Consider the following 17,346-nt stretch of genomic DNA (forward strand, 5'->3'; position numbering starts at 1 on the left):
ACCTTGGTCATTAATGGAAGAGGTGGGAATGCATATACTGTTAGAGTTTTACAGCTGAACGAGAGGGCGTCCACTTTCCATGCTTGTGGATGGTATGTCCTTGTGCAGAATTTCTTCAGTTGATGGTTGTGGTGGGAGGCAAAAAGATCTATGTCCGGCCTTCCCCATGATTGTGTTATCTGAAGGAAGGTGTCTTGGCTGCAGCATCCATTCGTGTGGATCCATGATATTTCTGCTTAGGCTGTCCGCCAGTACGTTGTCTTTTCCTGGTACAAACTGGGATTGCAGTTCTATATTGAGTTTTAGGCCAACCCATATGTTATGACTGCAGATGCATCCTTGAAGGACATCTGTGGTATTTGTCTGTCTTTATTAGCAGGTGGCCTTGATGCAGGAAGTGTTCGAAAGCCTCGATTGAATGTATCACTGCCAGCATTTCCTTTTGGTTTATGTGCAGGCGCAATTTTTTTTGTCCATTGTCCTTGGATGCATCTGCCCTCCATGTGCGCTCCCCATCCATGGTCTGAGGCGTCCGTTGTTATGGTTTGGCTGATATTTGGTTTGTTGAAAGGCAGACCCATGTTTGACTGGCTTGCTTGAGCCCACCACAGAAATTCCTTTTGAAGGCATGGAATGAGGGGGATCAAAGCTTCTAGGCTGTGACTGTGTTGAGACCATAAACTCTTTAGGCACCATTGTAGTTTCCTCATATGCAGCCTTGCTTGTGGAATCAGAAGAATGCAAGATGCCATGAAACCCAGGGCCTGCAGGATTTTCCTTGCAGTCAGCTGGGTTTGTTTTGTCAGATTTCTGAAATAATCCGGTAGTTGCTCTTGTTTTTCTTCTGTGAGAAAAGCCATTTGGGTGGTTGTATCTAGTTTTGCACCCAGGAAAATTATTCTTTGGGATGGAACAAGTCTTGATTTCTGAATGTTGACTGTGTATCCCAAGGCCTGAAGTAGGCGGATGGCATAATTCAAGTGTTTTACCAATGTATGTTGGCTGTCCGCTTGTATAAGGCAGTCGTCCAGGTATGGGTATATTTGAATCCCCTGAAGTCTGCAGTGTGCAATTACTGATGCCAGGCATTTCGTGAATACTCTGGGCGCAGTAGATAAGCCAAAGGGCAATGCTGAGAATTGATAATGCTCTGAACCTGCAAGAAATCTGAGGTGTCTTCTGCAACTTTGTCTGATAGGGACATGCAGGTATGCCTCCTTGAGGTCTAGAGTTACCAGCCAGGACCCCTTGTCCAGCATGGGAAGGAGTTGCTGTAGGGTCAGCATTTTGAATTTTGGCACAATGAGATAAGTATTTAGTGCGGACAAGTCCAGAATAGGCCTCCATTGCTTTTCTTTTCTTGGGACAAGGAATAGTCTGGAATAAAATCCTTGGCCTTGTTCTGTGAGAGGAACCTTTTCTATAGCTTTCATTTGCAGAAGGTTGGAAATTTGCTTGAAAGCCTCTGTCCTTTGATTCGGTGACAGGTTTGGCATGCCTTGTCTTTTTGGTAATGTATGAAAATGGAATCTGTATCCTTTTTGTCTATTATTTGCAGTGTCCATTTGTCCCTTGTAATACTGTGCCAATTTTCTGAGAATAAAGATAGCTTTCCGCCCAAAAGTGCTTCCAATTGAGCCCTGGATGGCGGGGTCAAAGTCAAGTCATTGAGTTTGTCCTTGTGCAGCAGTTGTAGGTCCTGCACTACCTCTCTGGTTAGGAGGCTGCCATTGACGTCCTCTGTAGGAGCCTCTAGCTTGCCCTCTACCTCTGGCACGCCTGTTTTTGCCACTTTGAAATCTGTCTGTGTCTGGAAAGGACCAATTCTTAGAAGGCCAATTTCTGCTGAATCTTCGTGGTTGGACTTGGAGAAAATCTTTGACTGTCTGTACTGATTTAGCCTTTTCCTCAAATTTCTTCAAGACCTCTTGAGCCGTTGAACCAAATAACTTTTGTTTTTCCAGTGGTGCATCCAGAAGCTTTGCTTTAACATGATCTGGCAGTGTTTGTTCCTTCAGCCAAGCATGTCTACGTATGACTGCACCTGTCATTGCCGACCTACATGAAGCTTCCAATGCATCATAACCACACTGTAAGAAATGGTTGCTAACCTGCTGGGAGTTATGCACCAGATCCTGAAGCGCCTTGCGGTCTAGGGGTTCAGGTGAGGTTAGTTTTTTATGCAATTCATCTAACAGATATTCTTGATACTGTATCACATGGAATTGACAATTCAATGCTCTCATAGAAAGAGTGGAAGAAGTGTACACTTTTTTACCCCATCTCTCTAAAGCCCTGGATTCCCTTTCAGAAGGAAGTGGGTTCTTAGTAGTGGTGGTTGCAACCCCTTTAGGCCCCTGGGAAATAGTTTCTGGGTCAGCCGAGTGGCCCTTATAAAGGAATAGATGTGTGTCCGGGACCCTGTAGTACCTGTCGGGTTTGACAGGAGCCGGAGGAAGGGAGTCTGGGGAAATACTAGACTCGGAGTACACATCTTCTATAACATTTAAAACAGGAGGAATAGCCAAAGGTCTATGCTGAGGTAAATGCAAAAAAGTCCTTAACCTCTTCCTGGAATCAGAGAATTCCTGGCCTTGCCATTTGAAATGCTCTCTCATGGAGTGAAGGGTCTCCCCAAAGGACAACTCTTCGGGGGGGGGAGGCCGAGGGAATACAGTCCTCTGCATCAGAATCCTCGTAGGCCAGAAAGGCCTCTTCCTGGTAATCCGAAAGGGCAGAGTCATCTGAGGCCTCATCAGAGGACTGGGGATCTGTCTGCTCAACCCTGGGCCTTTTGCCTGGAGGTGGTTGACAGCCCCTGTCTGGGTGTGGCTGAGAGCCCCTGATTAAGGAGATAAGGTACTCAGCTAAGCTCAAAATTTGTGAACCTGTAGCGGATCCCTGAGGAATAGCCTTGGGAGGGAGAGATTTTGGCTGTTTTGCAGCTTTAGCACGAGTAAAAGCCTTAATGGACATGGAAACAGGAGGCCTTGCTGCCCCACATGCTGGAGTAGTTTTATCCACAGAAATGGTGTCGGATATCTCCGGAGCATCGGTTTCAGACGTTAATTCTAAGACCGACCCAGTGGAGGCCTCCGGTACCGAAGGTACCGGTTGAGCGGTGTCGTCGGTCGGAACCGGTAGAGATTCAGTTTCAGCAGAGACCGAGCGGTAGGCCTGGGTGTGGAGTCGGCCGAAACCATGGACCGCGTGTATCGGTCCTTCTCCTTACGTTTTTTGGGTAAATGAGCTGTCGGAAGCTCCGACGGCATTTTATAACTGTAAATTTGCCCAAAATATTCCTCTGCAAACTCTGCCCGATGCCTGAGAGTGCGTTTATTGAAAGAAGCACAGGCTGTACAGGCCGAGACGTCGTGGTCTGGGCCTAGGCAAGGTAAGCAGTAAGAGTGGAAATCCTTATGAGGTATTTGTTTCCCACAATTTAAACAATTATTAACTTTAACTGTTTGATCTGACATCGGCTGAGGCAAGAAAGAGTCCCCAACGGGGTACTTAGCTTTTTTGAAGACTTCGGTAGCTGAAATCACAGGAGCTGGCCGACCGGCACTTGCAAACTGCTTCTGCTTCGGGCACCGCGCGGCAAGAAAGACTGAGGAAGATGGCGTCGGCTGACGCTTTTATACCCCAGGCACTCTGACGTCGGGGAAAGGGGCGACATCAGCCGACGCCGGACCCAGACTTTGGAATCCGGCCGACTGAAGGGCTGCCTGAGGCAGGACAACCCATATGTAAGGACTGCAGATGCATCCTTGAAGGACATCAGATTCTTCCTCCTCCTCAGATGAAGATTCATGTCCTCTGTTCTGACACAGGTGGGGCTGTGAAGTAATAGAAAGAAAGGGGGTTTCAAAAACAATAGGGCATTGTATAGGCCATGTGAAAATTTAACCCATTCCTTTTCTTGAGATGCCTGTGTAGGAGAATTATGCCTTTTTTTGTTCCCTTTTCTTAGGAGCAAGATCCAACCCTCACAAAGTGCGGATGACAGACACCTCTTCCCTAACCAGCATTTGAAGTACGCCCTCTGATCCCTCAGATTAGCATCCTAGATTCCTTCTTCTCAACCAGGTCTGTATGAACAGTCTTGTTGGACACAATATCAGCTTCCAGCAGACTAGTGGACATCTGAGAAACAATGGGACATACTGTGGATTTCTGCAGCATCTCATGGGAGCCTGAGAAACAATGGGACGTACGACGGATTTCTGCAGCATCTTATGGGAGTCTGAGAAACAATGGGATATACGGCGGATTTCTGCATCTCATGGGAGCCTGAGAAACAATGGGACGTACGACGGATTTCTGCAGCATCTCATGGGAGCCTGAGAAACAATGGGATATACGGTGGATTTCTGCAGCATCTCATGGGAGTCTGAGGAACAATGGGTAACCCATCGGTATTAGAACACTGCCACAGTGATCCAAGGAAGAGCATCATTAGGTACAAACAAAATATTACTTTTCGAGTCTGCATATCTGCCTACTGTTCCATGAACTGCCAAAATTCTCTGATTTTTGCCTAAATGCTCAAAGCACACAGCAACACTTAAGTTTCCCTGCCCTGCTCACTCCCATAGGCAATTGCTTACTTACTCAAATGATCATATTTTTTCTTTAAATTTTTCCCCAGTAAAAATCCTGCATTCACATGAACCCAGACAGGCACACTATCAGTAAATACAGCAATAATCAGAACTCACACCATCAAGGTGATGGCATGATGACAAGAAGTCAGATTTATTGCAGCAGATACCACGGATTTTTACGGATAATACAAAAAGTTAAAAATATATACATTCAAAGTTAAATAACTGAGCCAGTTGTTTCAAGTACATTTAAGGTAACTTTAAGGTAACTGCTGGGTTTACATGATCTTTAAATCTCTGCTTAATCAATCGCTCTCTGAAAGTAAGATCAATGTGATCATTCTCAAATGTAAGGAATTCTAAAAATTCAGGAATGAAACATATTAGTACCTACCTCCTGAAAAAAAAATGTCAGAAATGTGTTTCACTATAAAAAAAAATAAAATAACGACAGGTAAAGCAAAAATTATAAGCTGCACACTTATGCTACAAAGAAAAAAAACTACATTACTGGCAAGACCTTTACTCTTGCACAACCAGCACTGTGCTTAGAATCTCGCTGTAATTACACTAGTTATGGAGTTTGCCTGAATGTACAATGTGTGAAAAGTAAAGCGCTAGAAATAGATGCTGATGCTGTTTAAAAACTATTCCTCTCCTTTCTGAAGACAGAACAGCCAAAAGGGAACCCCACCTGTACTCGCGAGTGATACCGTCTTCTCTGTGGGTCACTCACTTGCCTATGCAAACTCCTGCAGTACTGCATGCAGCTCCAAAACGGCAAGCCTTTCACATAGCAATACAGGAAGGAAAAAGTGTGTCATAGCCATGTTGACTTCTTCATGAACAAGCCACCTTACGAGTGTGATCAAAGTACAAACAGTTACATTACATTAACAGCCTACATCTGCTGAGCAAGGATAAAATTATGCAGGATTAGAACTACTCTTCATTCACTCTGATACCTACATTATATACTAGGTTCTCCCGTTCGATTCTCAGCTGGAGTACGGGGAGTGCCTTCTGTGTGGAGTCTGCATGTCCTCCCAGCGGTTGGCTGGGCGTTCGAAAGACATGCGTAAATGGACCTTCTTTGAAGGTTGAACGTCGAGCTGACACCTCGACGTTTGTGAAAGTCTACTGCCAATCATTAGCGGACTGGAGTTCCGCTGTGGCGATCCCTAACCGGGAAAAGCCGAAAGACAAACAACAACAACCTACATTATATACTAGGGATGGAAACAGGAGCAAGACTGAGATCGTGAACGAGAAACTGTTCCATCGCAGGGCCCATGCTCATGTGTCTGCAAACACGCATGCGCTTGCACCCCGCCCTACAGATAACTTTGGGATTACGTGAAGAAAAAGGAGCACCCTGCATAAACCCATCAGGACAGAGGGAGGACATGCAAACTCCGCACAAGGCATCTCAGACATACACCAAGCAAGACAGATCCAAGAGCTATGAGACAGCCAGACAGGCAGTAATGGTAAATGCTGCACCTTCTGTGCCATCCATTACTACTCATGCACACTTTTTATGCAAATGACAATTAAGAAAGTGTATACATTTAAATAAACGAAAACACATACTCTGGTCATGCAAATGAAGCCAGGGGTATTCTGTGCGGCACTGACAAAGTGTAAAGCTACTATTATCTGAAATTACAGATTAAGCTAGTGCTTCTCCTCCTACCTGTGATATGAAAGGGCTGATCTGATTTTTGATCTGCATCAAACGACCCAGACCTCTCTCCACAATGGTTGGAAAATTCAGTAACCTCAGCGTGTGTCCCGTAGGGGCAGTGTCAAACACAACCACAGAGAAATTCATGCCTTTCACCAACCTGCCAAAACAAAAAGGAGAGAAAGGCATACCTGGTGACCAAGCTGTTACTTTTCACCACTTACTGAACACGCATAACAAATAATTACTCAGTCTCTCTTGCAATTCATTAGCGTAAAACTCTCATCACAGACTGCATTTAATACCACTCTCTGGATGAAGACCATTACACTCCTTTTAGTGTTTCTTGGATTTTTCTCCTGTAGTTTGCATTCCTAAAACCACAACATACGAATTCCCTTAAAAGCATTCAAAGCTTCAAACATTCAAATTCTAAAATTCCACTCAAAATAAAATCGGGCATTAGGGGTCATGTCTCCCTTCATACCATTACCTTTTACAAGTTACCCATTTCAAAAAACTTCAGGTACAGTGATTAGGATACAAATGTCTCTTCACAAGCAAAAGCAGTGAAAACCTGACAGCATCTCTTATTAGAATGTTAAAATGCTAGGCGAGGTTATGTAATACCTGACACTATCTCGGATTAGAAAGTTAAAATGCTAGGTGAAGTTAATACCTGATCCCACCTTTGATTAGAATGTTAAAATGCTAGGTGAGGTTATGTAATACCAGATACCACCTCGGATTAGAATGTTAAAATGCTAAGATAGGTTATGTAACACTTGATAGCATTTTAACATTCTAGTGAGAGATGCTATGTAAGGTTATGTAATACCAGAGACCAGGTTTAATTACAATGTTGCAATCAAAAATAAAACACAATGACACCCACCAGGGCAGAATCAAAAAAGAAAACTGAACACCACAAAGTCCAGCCGCCAATCCAACAAGGTGACTCACAGCGAAATAAACAGCAGTTTATTGAAGTAGGCAAATTAAATACAGAACTGTAGGACTCTCCCTCAGACACGGTCTTGCTTCCGCCGTTCGGCTCCTTGCAACAATGTCCGGGATAAACGGTTCATTGAACCAGGAAGAGATGTCGAACCCGTTGTTCCGCTCTTCCCCCTTCGGGTCCTCAGTGTCACCTCCTTGATGTAAGTTCCCCTCTTGGGAACTGGTCGCTGTAGCATACGATCTTCCCCTGGTCGGTTGGGCACATGGAATTGACCCAACAGGTGAGTGTAGAGTAAAACAACGAACCTCTGAGTCGGTTGGGCTCACCGGTTCAGTCAAACTCTCTCTCGCAGACTTCCTGCCACTGCCAACAACTCCGCTAACTGACTCCACCTCATAAGCTTGTATCAGCTTATTAACCACAACCGCTAACTCCTTTAGTATAGCCTGCATGTTCAAACGCTGAAACGCTGGTGTAGGCGCCTGTCCCAGTGGTTTGTAAACGAATCAAAAATAAAACACAATGACACCCACCAGGGCAGAATCAAAAAAGAAAACTGAACACCACAAAGTCCAGCCGCCAATCCAACAAGGTGACTCACAGCGAAATAAACAGCAGTTTATTGAAGTAGGCAAATTAAATACAGAACTGTAGGACTCTCCCTCAGACACGGTCTTGCTTCCGCCGTTCGGCTCCTTGCAACAATGTCCGGGATAAACGGTTCATTGAACCAGGAAGAGATGTCGAACCCGTTGTTCCGCTCTTCCCCCTTCGGGTCCTCAGTGTCACCTCCTTGATGTAAGTTCCCCCCTTGGGAACTGGTCGCTGTAGCATACGATCTTCCCCTGGTCGGTTGGGCACATGGAATTGACCCAACAGGTGAGTGTAGAGTAAAACAACGAACCTCTGAGTCGGTTGGGCTCACCGGTTCAGTCAAACTCTCTCTCGCAGACTTCCTGCCACTGCCAACAACTCCGCTAACTGACTCCACCTCAGCAAGACCGTGTCTGAGGGAGAGTCCTACAGTTCTGTATTTAATTTGCCTACTTCAACAAACTGCTGTTTATTTCGCTGTGAGTCACCTTGTTGGATTGGCGGCTGGACTTTGTGGTGTTCAGTTTTCTTTTTTGATTCTGCCCTGGTGGGTGTCATTGTGTTTTATTTTTGATTCGTTTACAAACCACTGGGACAGGCGCCTACACCAGCGTTTCAGCGTTTGAACATGCAGGCTATACTAAAGGAGTTAGCGGTTGTGGTTAATAAGCTGATACAAGCTTATGAGGTGGAGTCAGTTAGCAGAGTTGTTGGCAGTGGCAGGAAGTCTGCGAGAGAGAGTTTGACTGAACCGGTGAGCCCAACCGACTCAGAGGTTCGTTGTTTTTCTACACTCACCTGTTGGGTCAATTCCATGTGCCCAACCGACCAGGGAAGATCGTCTATACGACCAGTTCCCAGGGGAACTTACATCAAGGAGGTGACACTGACGGGGAAGAGAAAACAACGGTTCGACATCTCTTCCTGGTTCAATGAACCATTTATCCCGACATTGTTGCCAACAACTCCGCTAACTGACTCCACCTCAGCAAGACCGTGTCTGAGGGAGAGTCCTACAGTTCTGTATTTAATTTGCCTACTTCAATAAACTGCTGTTTATTTCGCTGTGAGTCACCTTGTTGGATTGGCGGCTGGACTTTGTGGTGTTCAGTTTTCTTTTTTGATTCTGCCCTGGTGGGTGTCATTGTGTTTTATTTTTGATTCGTTTACAAACCACTGGGACAGGCGCCTACACCAGCGTTTCAGCGTTTGAACATGCAGGCTATACTAAAGGAGTTAGCGGTTGTGGTTAATAAGCTGATACAAGCTTATGAGGTGGAGTCAGTTAGCGGAGTTGTTGGCAGTGGCAGGAAGTCTGCGAGAGAGAGTTTGACTGAACCGGTGAGCCCAACCGACTCAGAGGTTCGTTGTTTTACTCTACACTCACCTGTTGGGTCAATTCCATGTGCCCAACCGACCAGGGGAAGATCGTATGCTACAGCGACCAGTTCCCAAGGGGGGAACTTACATCAAGGAGGTGACACTGAGGACCCGAAGGGGGAAGAGCGGAACAACGGGTTCGACATCTCTTCCTGGTTCAATGAACCGTTTATCCCGGACATTGTTGCAAGGAGCCGAACGGCGGAAGCAAGACCGTGTCTGAGGGAGAGTCCTACAGTTCTGTATTTAATTTGCCTACTTCAATAAACTGCTGTTTATTTCGCTCTGAGTCACCTTGTTGGATTGGCGGCTGGACTTTGTGGTGTTCAGTTTTCTTTTTTGATTCTGCCCTGGTGGGTGTCATTGTGTTTTATTTTTGATTCGTTTACAAACCACTGGGACAGGCGCCTACACCAGCGTTTCAGCGTTTGAACATGCAGGCTATACTAAAGGAGTTAGCGGTTGTGGTTAATAAGCTGATACAAGCTTATGAGGTGGAGTCAGTTAGCGGAGTTGTTGGCAGTGGCAGGAAGTCTGCGAGAGAGAGTTTGACTGAACCGGTGAGCCCAACCGACTCAGAGGTTCGTTGTTTTACTCTACACTCACCTGTTGGGTCAATTCCATGTGCCCAACCGACCAGGGGAAGATCGTATGCTACAGCGACCAGTTCCCAAGGGGGGAACTTACATCAAGGAGGTGACACTGAGGACCCGAAGGGGGAAGAGCAGAACAACGGGTTCGACATCTCTTCCTGGTTCAATGAACCGTTTATCCCGGACATTGTTGCAAGGAGCCGAACGGCGGAAGCAAGACCGTGTCTGAGGGAGAGTCCTACAGTTCTGTATTTAATTTGCCTACTTCAATAAACTGCTGTTTATTTCGCTGTGAGTCACAATGTTGCAATGCTAGGCTGGTTACGTAATACCGGATACCATGGTAACGCCAAACACAAAGCCAGGAACCAATAAACTCAATCACAAGATCACAACACAATCCACTAACAAGAGAAGCGACTGAAAACTCCACTGCACTCCACAAAATATACTTAAAACAGGAAAAGATTAAGCACTTTTGTCCAATATTTTATAGACTTCTATAGAATCATTCCCTGGTAGCACACAAAGTTTAAATATCCCTCGTGTATAATCACGTGACCACCCAACCAATAATCAAAGAACCACCATATAATAAAAAAAAAAAAATCAAATAACCCAAAATACTTAAAATTTTATATAAACATCTAAATTCAAAACTTTACAAAAAAATACAATAAATATGACCTTAACTTTGAAACACTACCTACAGAGATATGGTTAAGCCCAGCAAACACGGTAACACTCAATCTGAGTATCACCATGGGAACGAGTATGAACACAGTACAGAGGTGGTGTTTAACCCTGTGGAGGAGTATCCTCGCTTGGAAGCAGGTATGGTGAGGAGATACGAGAGGTTGAAAAACCAGAACAGGGATTCCTAATCGACCTCTGCTCAGAGGTACGACCAGAACGAAAAGAGGGGTACCAACCACCAATTCAGGGGACGGAACATGAAGGGTCTGAGACAGAACTTGAACAAATTAGTTTTTTGGTCTCTGAGAACAATATTAGTTCTGAATTATGTTTAATAGATGGCCCCAATGTTCTCTACAGCTCTAAAGGTGACTTACATTTACAATTATATTATTTTTACTTACAAGTATGACCATGTGGATTTATTAAGTAAAGGGTTTACATATGTCCCAACCAATTTTAGTAAGACTGAAAGATTATTAATCAACCTTAAACTTTACATAAGAAAACTGAATTTTCATATTTTATTTAATACCTATGTTGAATTTGGTCCAGACACCTGTTACAGGAGGAGATTCATCAACCCCCCCCCCCCCCATTGGCTCTGCCCTTGACAATTTCAGTTTAGAACTTTTTTCAGGACAGGATAAGAATAAATTAAGAGTGCAGCATAACTTATCCCAGGTAGAGATTTCTTTACTTTGGGAGTTGACTCATATGTGACACCCGTGCACTGGCCCAGTAATCCAGGAGCCTCAATCCTCACCATTACCACCAGTGAGGGGCATCCACATTGGGAAGGATAACAAGTACACACACAGTAAAGTACAGTTTCCCGTAAGAGCATACAGGGATCAGTCAGTCTGGGGCTAGTTTATCCCTTTCTTTCCAGATCCCCAATAAGCTATACGATCCAGACCTCAGCCAAGTGGTCAAGCTAAAACCTCCAGCACCCTCTCTGCCCAACCAGTGCTTTGTGTCCCTGCCCAAGTAGCTGACACACACACTCTCTTAGATACAAGTTATATACAAGCACACAGATGCTCCTGGGGAAGGCTGGCACAGGTTCTCCACCTATGCCCCTTCCTGCCAGTCTATAAGGTAGTACCAGCTGCCACCAACCACTAATATCAGCTACCAATAAGGTCCTTACCAAAGGGTGGCCAGTTATTACTGTGCAATATTATTATGCAATTAGTAAGTGTGATGAACAGCAAGGCTTATTTGGAGTGGCTTTGTACAGTATCACTATATACATGCAATGTACTCCAGCTTAAATTCTCTCTACACAAAACAGCCACAGTTGAAAGGTTTAAAAATATTTAATAATAATAAAAACACAAGACAAATTTTCTCAATTCAACACAGTTCTAGTCAAGAGTTCAGAAATCACATGAAAATGCTTAAAATAATACTGTAGAATAGTCTGACAAATATAGAAAACAGCTAGACAGTTCTTCAGACAAAAATCCAAAATGCTCTCTCTCTCAGATCCCTTAAATTGATAATACATCACTGCTGACGCACTTTAGATTACATCATTCTTGACACTTCTCTGGTTTCCAGGCTACCAGAAATTTTAAATTTACATTTCTTAGTAAGCTTGCACCTGGCCCGGAAACTACAGCAATAAAATACATTATATATGTAAAATCTAGCAATCAACTCTGGTCACAAAACAACAGAAGGAATTCCTTAATCCAGACATTCTGTCTCAGAGCTTTGAGATCAGTCATAAAATGCTTTATCAGCTTTCTCCAGCAGAGTGCACTGTGGTTACATTTTTGAAGTTCAACATTTAACACAGTTTTCTTTACATTTGTGAAACAGCCTGTGGATTTTATTAATATTTAAAATGACATTAAATTATCTATAAAATTATATCTAGCTGGGCTGGCAGCCTTTCATTTTCACACCATAACAGAAGAATCAGGGTCATGAAGCCAGACAAGGGGGAGGGTTGTTATTATGAACAAGTTAGATTACTTAAATAAAATGAATACCTTGGTGTTGAATGAAGATTTTTATGAAGGAGATACAATCAATTTTATACACATTTGTTATAAAAATATTGATTACTTTTTGAAGGATATGGTCAACCAGGAGCAAATTTCCCAGGAGACAGACAATTATTTATACGTAAAATACCCGGTGGTGCCTTCTATCTTTGGAATCCCCAAAATTCATAAGAGCGCTACAAATCCTCCCAGGAGGCCCATTATTAATGCTACCAAGTCTAAGACCCATGCTTTAGCAAAGCACTTTTATATCAAACTCAAAAACTGGTTGGAACCTTTTGGCCACGTATGTTGTGACTCTTGCAATTTTCTATTAAAGTTAAAAGAACTAGGCTATTCTGATAATGACACATTTGTAAGAATTATTTAATGTCATACCTCAAAACACCGGTATTGAGAGGCTGCATGAATTTTCAGTTGAGTCCACTGATCTTGGGAACAATTAAATTAATACCTTGATTTCATTGATAGAGATAGTGCTGGAATACAACTGTGTTTTTGGAAGGTCAGTCTTTTCAACAAAATAAAGGAATGTTAATGGGGGCTGCATGTGCCCCCATTTTTGCCAACATTGTGTTAATACAGTGGGAGAAAAATATCTTTTTGATTTTTTAAACCTACCCCATGCAGACTATGTCCATTTTTTGGACAACATTTTTTGGTGTGGGATAAACCAAAGAATGAAACAGAACCATTTATAAATTATCTTAACACAAATTATTTTTTGAGATTTACACACGTTGTTGATTCCTTCACAATCAACTACCTAGATGTACAGGTTACAAAAAACGTAGAGGCCTGTTTGGTTTGTGATATACACAGAAAGTCCACTTATTGTAATGGGTCATTGCATTATTCTAGTAACCATCCTAAATATCAGAAAAAGAGCATTGTCAAGGGGCAATATACAAGACTGGCCCAGATGGTATCGGACGACGAATGGTTTGAGTCCGAAAGTCAAAAAGTTGGCAGGGATGTTTACTGTGAGAGGGAACCCCAATAAACTTGTACAAGAAATACGGGGCAGCATTGTTCAAAGAAGGAAGGATGGGTCTATAAAACCTTTGTTAAAAACTTCATTTACTAGTATTAATGATATGTACAGTGGTAACAGAAAAGAAAATAGTTATAAGATCATGTCTTTTGTGGTTGGTTTTCCTGTGATGCAAAGGTAATTAGAGAGGTTTTAGTTAAAAATGTAAATACTTTTTTTCATGTTTTGAGGGTTTAACAGAAAAACTGGGTTTGAGTACCCAAATTATTTTTCAGAGAGGAAAATCCTTAAAGCAACTATTAGAACAAGATGATGTTCCCATAAGAATGTTGACTAACAAAGCCCAATGCCACTGTAAAATGTGTTCTTTGTAAACCCTGCAAGTTTGGAAGCAATTTTGTTAAGGTGAACAACATTAAACTGTATTCAACATTTCACTGTACTTGTTATACTCAGGGGGTTAAGAGTAATGTCAAAAGTTCCCTAGCTAGACATGTTAAGAACAACTCTGAACATTTTTTTTTTTTTTTTTTTTTTAGGTTTTATGGACTGGATTATATCAAAAAAGATCCTAGGGGAGGTCCTTGTGAGGACCATATAGAAGAGAAAGCGTTGCTATGGCAACTGAGATTAAATGCTACCATGTGTCCTGGGCTTAACTACCCAATCTCTATAAGTACTGTTTTAAAACCAAGATCAAATTTGTTGAATGTTTAAGTTTTAAATTTAGATGTTTAAATGGAATCTATTTTGGGTAGTTTGAATTTTTTTATTACGTGGTTCTTGTTTGATCCCTGGTTGCGTGGTCACGTGATTACAAATTAGGGATATTTAAACTCTGTATGTGCTCACAGGGATTGATTCTGAACAAGTCTGTAAAATATTGGATGAAAGCACTTAATCTTTTCCTGTTTTATTAAATATATTTTGTGGAGTGCACCAGAGTTTTCAGGCACTTCTCTTGTTAGTGGAATGCTTGGTACCATCTCTGATTAGAATGTTAAAATGCTAGACGAGGTTATGTAATACCTGATACCATCTCTGGTAGGAATGTTAAAATGCTAGGTGAAGTACCGGATACCAGCTATGATTAGAATGTTAAAATGTTAGGCAAGGTTATTTGATACTTGACAGCATCTCAGATTAGAATGTTAAAATGGCAGGAGAGGTGATGTAATACCAGATACCATCTCTCATTAGAAAAACAAAAACAACCAGCAAACGCAGTTGCCCAACACTCTAAGGAATCTGTGTTCACTTCGGTAGATAATAACCAGTTCCACCACTCAAAGTAGAATTCTCCATTTAATCATAAAATAAAATACTTTTACACTAAAATAAAAAGCATTAAATGTTTCTTAAGCACTTTCATCTATTAATATAGACATTAGAACCTTTAAGATTTAAACGTTGGTGATGGGAGAACAGTTTGCTTTAATATGAAGAAGTCTTCAGCAAACAAGTGTGCAAAAGTGATAATTTTTTCAATAAAAATTGTGCCTAGAGCTATTGTGCATCTGCTTTTTTGTTTTTGATTTCTACATTAGGGTTAGGCCAGATTCAGGGGAAGGATGGTTCCCCTGTTGAAGGAAGTAATAGTTCACAAAAACCTGACAGGCCAAAAACGAGCCATAAAGATTATAAAGTGGACTACTGAGGATAAGAAAGAAATTATGAATCATTTTTATTATGCAAGAAGCTCAGAATTTCCGGATAGATGATATTCAAAAAGATTAAGATAGAAATTATGGAAAGAAGAATACTTGCACAAGAAAAACTGTCAAAAGCAACTTTGTGTTTGATAATGCAATAGATTAATGAAAAACATTCTCATACAGACCAAGACATTTTGGCTCATTTGGAAAAAGAAGTGCGAAAATATGAAGAAGAAAACAGAGATTTTTGAAAGGTATAAAAAAGAAGCATGGGAAAGAAAGTGATCGGATATGGTGCAATATTTAAGCAAGGGAGAAAGCCAAACTAGTCAATACAAAATAGCAGATGAAGGGAAGAAATCAAATACCATCATGGAAGCACTGAATAGAGAAAACTATAAAGCAATTAAGAAGAGTCACTGATGATCAACAAAAATACTTACAAAGACAGAAGTGATAAAAACAACAAGGAGTATTAGAACAGACCAGGATCTACTGTACAATATTGCAAATAATAAATTAAAGATATTAGCACAGACAGAAAAACTTAGAAGATATACAGATAAATATAAAGGAAAATTACAAAACAAGCAATTCACTGATGATCCAAAAAAAGTTTCATACTTAATAGGAAAACAAAGCAAGAACCATCACTAAAAAAAAAAAAAAAAAAAAAAAAAAGAAATAGGCACATTTTGCAGAAATATCTATGAAGACCCTATGGAACATAAAAGATGCGGAGCAGAAAGAAGTTACAGTAAAAAGTTAAAATGTACAAGATATAAAATGGAATCAAGCAATGGTCAGACAAATTGAAACAAAATTAAGAAAAGCTAACTGCAAAACCTCAGGCCCAAATACAGTACCTAACTTCTGTCCAAAAGAATTGACATCTTTACACAAAGATTTAGCCCACAGTGAGAATTACTTATATGCACACCCAAGACCGACACCAACCTGGTTAACAGGAAAAAAAAAAAAAAAAAAAAAAAGTTGTGTGCTCACCATAAAGTTCCATCTGTGTTGTCCATTTTCATTCTTCAACTGAAGGGTTCAGATCCTATCCCTCGGATCTAACTCAGCTTTTGCTATAGCTCATGGCAACCTTGAACTTCTCCTTTACCCACAATGCACCCGACCCCAAGAACCTCAGATCTTGTTTGCTGACTTTAGTAGAAAGGAAATATTTGCAGTCAAATAGGAAGACTGCATTTGAAGCTCAATATAATGGGCAGTCATGTCCTGTAACTATTCATTCTTCCAGAAGTTTACACAGGAGGGGAGTTGGTGGGTGGGGAGGTGAGGAAGAATGAAAATGGACAACACAGATGGAACATTATGGTGAGTACATAACTTCTTTATCTGATGTTGTCAATTTTCATTCTATCCTCAAGTGATGAGACAGATTCCCCAAGCTACCTAAATTCCACTGTGAATTCAAAGGACATTCCTGAGCCCCAGTGAACCAAAATGATGCTCTACCTTTGGAGTCCAGATCCAATTTGTAATGAGCAATACTAGCATGGGGAGTAACCCAAGTTGCTGCAGCACATATATCATCCATGGACATTCCGGATTGAAACAATGAGGAAGTAGCCATGAGTTTAGTTGAATGGGCTCTGAATGGTTTTGATAAGAGTAATGTCCAATTTGTTATAAACAAAAGAAATACAATTAGTTTGCCACTTAGATAATATAGCTTTGGCAACTGGTTTTCCCAATTTTACTTCTGCGAATGAAACAAACAATTGGTCAGTTTTTCTTATGTCTTTTGTTCTATGTATGTAAAAATGTAATAGTGTGTGGACATCCAATAAATGCAACATGTATTCTGCTTTATCAAATTTAGGAAAAGAATACTGGCAAATGAATGGACTAATTGATACTAGATTCTGACACCACCGTATGAAGAAAAGATGAATTGGTCTGTAATGTAATGCTATCCCTGTGAAAAATCAAGTATGGTGGTTTAGAGGACAAGGCTAGACTCTCAGAAATTTGTCTGGCAGAGGTAATGGCTACCAGAAAATTTTTTCAAAGAAAGGGGGACCGAGTTAAAACCTGCAGTACCAGATCCATGTCCCAAGGGGCTGAAGGATCTTTAAAAGGAGGTCTTAGAAGAAGAGTGCCTTTCAAGAAGGCTTTGCTCAATTTATGAGAT

General features: G+C 41.6%; 1 protein-coding gene across 1 annotated transcript in view; it reads right to left on the reverse strand.

Annotated features, from left to right (window-relative positions):
* The window catches only part of GET3 (guided entry of tail-anchored proteins factor 3, ATPase), a 468,165-nt gene that overhangs the window by 334,632 nt on the left and 116,187 nt on the right, over positions 1 to 17,346 (reverse strand). Inside the window, exon 4 of the mRNA XM_044082390.1 lies at positions 6,304 to 6,454. Within this exon, the coding sequence (XP_043938325.1) occupies positions 6,304 to 6,454 (151 nt within the window). The remainder of the gene's footprint in view (positions 1 to 6,303; positions 6,455 to 17,346) is intronic.

This window comes from Protopterus annectens, chromosome 9.part0, assembly GCF_019279795.1.
Source record: "Protopterus annectens isolate FY-2018-M chromosome 9.part0, PAN1.0, whole genome shotgun sequence".
NCBI lineage: Eukaryota > Metazoa > Chordata > Ceratodontiformes > Protopteridae > Protopterus > Protopterus annectens.